The following is a 6,671-nucleotide window of genomic DNA, read 5'->3' as shown; positions in this document are numbered from 1 at the left end:
CTGTAACAGCCTATTATATGCTCAACAATCTAAATATATATTTAACAATATTTATTAATTGAATATAATATAAATATAAAATAATTCAAATTTCAATTAATTAATAAATAGAGTCAAATGTACACAGAAAAAGGACTTGTCCGCTTCAACAGCCGTGTATTGGGCTCTTACAATGTGAACAACAAAGTCCCCGGTCTTTTAGCCTGAAAAATTTGCTCATTCGATGTATTTGACAAGTCAGCGAAAACCTTAAAACTTGAAATTGGGACCTCCTCTTTACAGCACATAAAGCTGCTATCATCACCCTGGCACTACCAAAATTGAAATAACAGAAGAAGTGAAAGATGAGTGCCCCAAAGGCTGAGCATGAATTTCAAGGGTATCCCCCTCTCCCTCTCCCTCCGCAGCAAATACCAACTGGGTATCCCACTCCGCCCCACCAGCCACCTCAAAATCCCAATGCTCAGGTGCAATGTGTGCAGCCGCCGCCGCCTCAAGCTCCACAAGCTCACCTACACTATGTGCAGCAGCCGCCGCCGCCACAAGCTCCGCAAGCTCACCTACAGTATGTGCAGCCGCCGCCGCCTCAAGCATCACAAGCTCACCTACAGTATGTGCAACCGCCACCACCACCGCCGCCACCTCCTTATCCTTCTCCTCCTCCTCAGCAAGGCAACCCTTTTCGTCCCACGGAGTGGTCCTCTGCTCTCTGCGCCTGCACCGAAGATCCATCCCTTTGTATGCTCCTTCTCACCTCTTCTCTCTCATTAAGTATAATGATATGCTGCTACTAATGACAATGGAAATTTTGTGTGAGTGCAGGTTGCCTTACGTTATGGTGCCCCTGCGTCACTTTCGGGCAAATAGCGGAGATAGTAGACGAGGGTTCTCCATGTAAGATCTGCATAAATAAATTATACTGGAAATTTATATTTATTGGATGTTATTATTTTTATGGAAGAGCTGAATGATTGAAGTTGAGGCAGCTTGCGGTGTGAGTGGAGCGATCTATGGGCTGCTCTGTTTCACTGGGATCGCGTTAGCAGCGATCACTGGTCTGGGATGTCTTTCGGGGTTTGGGTGGTGCTATTCATGCACGTATCGAAGCAGGATGCGGGCCAAATTTAACTTGGCAGAGATTCCCTGCACAGATTGTCTGCTCCATTGTTGTTGCGATCTCTGCGCGCTGTGCCAGGAATATAAAGAGCTCAAGCATAGAGGATATGAGCCTGCTCTCGGTAATACATTTGTATGACTAGATCTTAATTGTTGGAATTGTTTATCTTGTTTTGGAGCTGATTTATTGTGTAAGCCTTGTTGCAGGTTGGACGGAGAATCTGCGAAGACAACAGCAAGGGGCGGCACCCGCCATGGAACCTCCCACTAATCCAACCATGCAAAAATGATGCTGCCGTTATAGCATTTCTGTTTGATAAGGGCATTTTCGAATTTCAATATCGTTTTCAATAATTGTCTCTGGATATGGATTGTAAGGTAGTTATAGAACTACTATGAATAATTATCTGAGGCAAATCATGAGTACACAGTATAAATGTAGCAATAACCTTGTATTTATGATTCGAGAAGCAGTTTGCCTTGGTGGTGCCAGCCTATTGTTCAGATTGTAAATTATTTATGAAGTTGATTGGTTTGTTTATTGTTTCATAGGATGAAAATTGTATATTTATGTTTTTTTAATTTTAGATTATTTTTATTTTTCATGTAATAATCAATTTATAAGTGATATATTTTTATGTGATTTTGATTCATTAGAGTGTAACGTTTTTATTAATAGAAACCTGAAACATAATTGAAAATAGCAGAAATAGTTTCTCTCATTGAAAATACTTAGGAAATGAGAACCGCCATGTTTGTGTTGAATCATGTATGAATCAGTCAACAATTGAATGGACGGCCACCAAATGCAGATATTAGAGAAGAGTGGGAATAGTGTGCAACAGCTTCAAAATCCATGCACGTTCAAGCAACATCCCAAACAACAAACTCATCTTATTTATAAATATCTTCCATGGTTATAAATGTAGTGTACGAAAATAAACATTACTTGGCTGCATAAATGCAACTTATAAAAGTTACGGGTCTTAAAGATTTCACATGATAAGTATTTTTGGATGATTGGAAATTTTGATTTTTGGACGAAGGAAAATGATGATGATAAATTATAAAAATTGATCATTTTTAAGATGAAAATATATTAAAATGGATTATTTTGAAAGACATTTTACATAATAATAGTTCATTACTTAAACAATTTATTGAGTGACATATGTTTGTATGATTTTGGTTCATGGCCTGGTTATATTGTCATTTTATTAATGTCTATTTTCAAAGATTTGATTTGATTTATTAATATTCTTCATTCACCATTCTAGATCATATTTATGGGTGTACAATTGACATAGGTCATTTTCATGGTAATAGATCTCTAAATGTTTTATTTTTAAAATTCAAATTTACACTTCAATAATTTTTTCACTAGCTATTGAGAGTTGCCCTAACACATACTTATATTGATTTGTGTGTTATATTGTATTTAAAGACATTCATTTATTCATTTTAAAATCAGTTATAAATTTATTCAACACATCCAACTTTTGATTTTAAAAAATAATAAAAAGAATCATAATAACATTATTAGAATAATACACCAATATTTATCATCTTAGGTTCATGGCATTCTTGTTTACTCTTCTCAATAATTATTCTAAGGTCATCAAATCAATCCAATTAGAAGGCTAACTAGGAGAAACATGACGAGCTTAGAATTCTATATTTTTTTCCAATTTTTTTCTTAATACTATTAGTCCTTATTATAAATTATACATTAGATGATTGAGAAAAACATGTTCAAACAATCTAAAAATTATTTTGTTCTTTCCTGGTTTTTGTGGCCAGGGTGGCTTCACTTCTTGTGAGTCCTTTCTATTGTGCGGCAGTTATGTAAATGTTTACCTATACTAGGGGAAAAACAATATAGTTTTGTAGTCTTACCTCTACCCCATGATATTACCACACCTATCATTCAATATATTTCACTTCATTGTTGCATAATGCATTCAGTAGAATTATTACTTTAAATGATTTACATGCCTACATACATAACTTACATTTACATTTCATATATTGATTTTTCTCTCTTTCAATTTCTTTTATCCTACATATGCAACCAATTGTAGTGGCATATCTTGTTGCCAACACTCCTATATTTAGATTTTAGATAGTTACAGGAACATACAAAGAGACTAACCATCATGTCCCTATAGATCTTGATCCCATGAGATGTTATAACCTAAAGTGTCAAGGTCAATGCAAGAAGATGAGTCCACTTTTTGGCCAAAAAGTGGAAGTGTTTTCCCTGATTTTCAGATTTTGTCTCATTTGAGCTTAAATTTTGAAACACTTAGAGATTGAATCTTGGAAAAAGTCAGTAATATAAAAAATAGCCCTCTGAGTGTACTTTCCAAATATATAATTTATTTTAATACCCACATAATAAAAAATAAATTTTTGAATGGAGTTCTGAAAACTATGTTTCAAAAATGCCTGTTTCAGGACCATACCATGCATGTGTACGACCCGCACTTTTTGACACAATTAAAATTATTTTCTCAAACCGTTTTGGGAAATGGTTTGTAACACACTGAAGATTGATGAGCATATTTTTCTGTATTTTTTTTTCTAATATTTTTTTTTAATTAATTTTTCAATGGCTGTAATTATCTTTTTAAAAATTTGACGTGTACGACCCACATAATTTGATGTAAACTTAACATTTTTTGATTTTTTTTTTTTTAAATACAAAAGAATTTTGTGCAGATTGATGACATATAATTTTTTTTCCAAAATTATTTAAAATAAAAAAGTTATTAAATTAACAAAATTAGTTAATATTTCAAATTTATGGACCTGATTTAGTATAAATTAAATGATAAATAGTTGAAATAATCAATTTTTAAATAAATTTACATATTTAGAATCTAGACAGTATAATCTGAAATGGGTTTTAATTTCGTATAAAAATTCTCTGATTAGAGGCGCGTAAACTATTTCTGAAGTTCATATTTGTGCTTTCATTCATGGAGATTTGAATTTGCAGGTCCATGTCTCAGGTGTGGCCATCCCGGGCCTAATCCCAAGCCAAGTGGCGGGTTGTGGAATCAACTTCTACAAAACGGGCCCCCGTTTTCAAACAAGGGTGGCTTGTGGAAAAAAAAGGAAAAATGCCATTTAGAAACAGGGGCCCGCTTTTAAACAAAACGGGGGCCCGTTTCTAAAAAATGGGCCCCCATTTTGTTTAAAAGTGGGCCCCCATTTTAGAACAAAACAAGGGCCCATTTTTTTTTGCTTCGGACCCTCGTTACCTTTCGGCTCGGGAGCTCGAAGCATAAACGAGCCCTCATTTTTTGAAAGCGGGCCCCCATTTATAATAGCACGTTTTCCAACGCACAGACTTCTGCGAATTTGTGACTCATTACCTTGCACTTGCCCGTCATGCTATTCTATGGATCATATGTCTACTACAAAATTACCTTACCACTTTCAATACATGTAGAAGTTTTCTAACCCTATACTCTCCCCTCTTGTTATAGCTCTCGTGGATAGTAAAATTTAATATATTATTATTTTCACTTGTCTTGAATGCCAAGAGATACCAACTGCACACCTTTTTATCTATTTTCTTGGATCCCTTGGAGCATGAATGCCAAAGAGGAATAATACATGATGAAATTTAAATGAGGCTATTACTTTACGTGGATTTTATAATTTTTATACATGAATAATTACTTTAAATGCCTGTTTGTGAGTGCTTAAATATTTTGAAAAATATGATAATTTTAAAATTCACGTGTACATCAAAGTATGATCAAATATAATTTTAATATTTGCATGTGCATGTCAATTCCCATTTAGTTTTGGAACCATTTTAATGATCCAACTTAATACAATTACATATGAAAAAATGGTACTCTCTTTTAGGTTAAGTTTGGTTTCCTCCTTGATAGTTATGCACCTTCATTTACTTGCTTCACTCACACATTTCTACATACTTGACTTATCTTTTCTCTATTCGCTTAATTTTATATATTCACATCGTTATTGGTCTCAATTACAACATGGTTGATACTTGCATGGAAATTTACATGTTCATTATTCTAGTTGATATCCATACATGTTAGAGTGATATTGTACCTCACAAAATTGACCCCTAAACTTTATAATTTCAAATTCAAAATTTGCTGACCCTAAACCATTTTATTCCTTAAATGAGTCTAATATGTATGGAAGTGAGATTTGCCTATGGATGTAAATCTTTATAGTATAGCATTGAAACATGAATTAGGTTTAGCTATAGTCATGATAGGAGAGATAAACACTTCGTTCATTATGTTCCTTTATTGAAATGGAATTGAGATTGATATATAATATAGGGTTTAATGATAGTAAAATTAGGGTTTTCAACAATAATAATAAATTACAAAATAGAAGATATCGTAAGCCAGATCTAAAAAATATATACAAAGGAAATTAGATTTGCAAATTGGAGCTAAAAGTGATGGATTGAAGTGCCTTTTCCACATTACCTTAAGATTACATTACTATATCCATGATACCACTAGGGCAATTTTTTAGCATTATCCATAAGAGCAATGGAATCTAAATATTTAGGCTCAAATTCAAGTGATCCTCCTTGTTCTTGGTCTACCTAGCCATTTTAGCATATGCCTTACACCTCTTAAATTATCATAAATTATCATATTTTACTACCCAAAGTTCAATACCCTAATTTTCCCTCACTCAATGCTGAAAAAGATGCTTCATGAGAAATATAATTATATATCATAATGTTGGTCAATATTTCAATGTAACCTACCTCTTATATTCTCTTATTCATCATAACATGTGTCATGTGTAACTACCTTCATGATGACTCGACACACACCATAATATGTTGTCACAAACCATGCCACCTCAAAGTGGGATTTTGATGTAGGAGCATCCCTAGTTCACAACAATCTTGTATCAACCAAAAATATTTTCTTTTCTATTTTTTTTTCTGTTGCAATTTCAATTTTCCTTTCTGTGTGTCCTGGTTTTGGCTCACTGGATCCTATGGAGTTGGATTCTACTTGAAGACTTGATCATTTTTCTTGCTTTCAAACCACATCTCATTTGGATCACTTTTCGGCAAGATATCGCTACCGGTTTCCATGAGAGTTTCTTGTTACCGGTTGTTCCTTTGTTACCGGTTGCCTGAGACCTATTCTGCTAATCTACTAGAACCCATTTCGAAGCTTGTAGAGCCTTGGACGTCGATATCGATGTTTCTTGGTGTTTGGCCGACCTTCTACGTTTCATCCTTTGGATTTTTTGGAGGAATCTCTTGGTAGAGGCTGACCTTGTTCATCTTTGCATGTTAGGTCTTGTTCTTCGGGTTTTGATCCTTTTTGGGCTGACTAGATCCTTTTGATCGATATATATATATATATATATATATATATATATATATATATATATTTGTAATCATGTTTTAGAATGAAATTAATGAAACATCAATTATAATCAATCAGAGATAGACTCCGCTTAGAAGATAGATCTTTCGATTCATGGTCCCGGTGTGACCTATTCTACTAGGCCTGTGTGTCGATATG

General features: G+C 34.1%; 1 protein-coding gene across 1 annotated transcript; it reads left to right on the top strand.

Annotated features, from left to right (window-relative positions):
* The first annotated feature begins 344 nt into the window (after nucleotides 1-344).
* On the top strand, nucleotides 345-1,461 carry LOC131060832 (protein PLANT CADMIUM RESISTANCE 3-like). The gene is made up of 4 exons (XM_057994250.2): nucleotides 345-738; nucleotides 823-894; nucleotides 987-1,238; nucleotides 1,324-1,461. The coding sequence occupies exons 1-4, from the start codon at nucleotides 345-347 to the stop codon at nucleotides 1,404-1,406; spliced, it is 801 nt and encodes a 266-aa protein (XP_057850233.2). The 3' UTR covers nucleotides 1,407-1,461.
* The last annotated feature ends 5,210 nt before the right edge of the window (nucleotides 1,462-6,671 follow it).

Source organism: Cryptomeria japonica, chromosome 10 (assembly GCF_030272615.1).
Source record: "Cryptomeria japonica chromosome 10, Sugi_1.0, whole genome shotgun sequence".
In the NCBI taxonomy this organism is placed as follows: domain Eukaryota; kingdom Viridiplantae; phylum Streptophyta; class Pinopsida; order Cupressales; family Cupressaceae; genus Cryptomeria; species Cryptomeria japonica.
The sequence above is the reverse complement of the archived record's forward strand: the minus strand, read 5'-3'. Positions and strand labels throughout refer to the sequence as shown.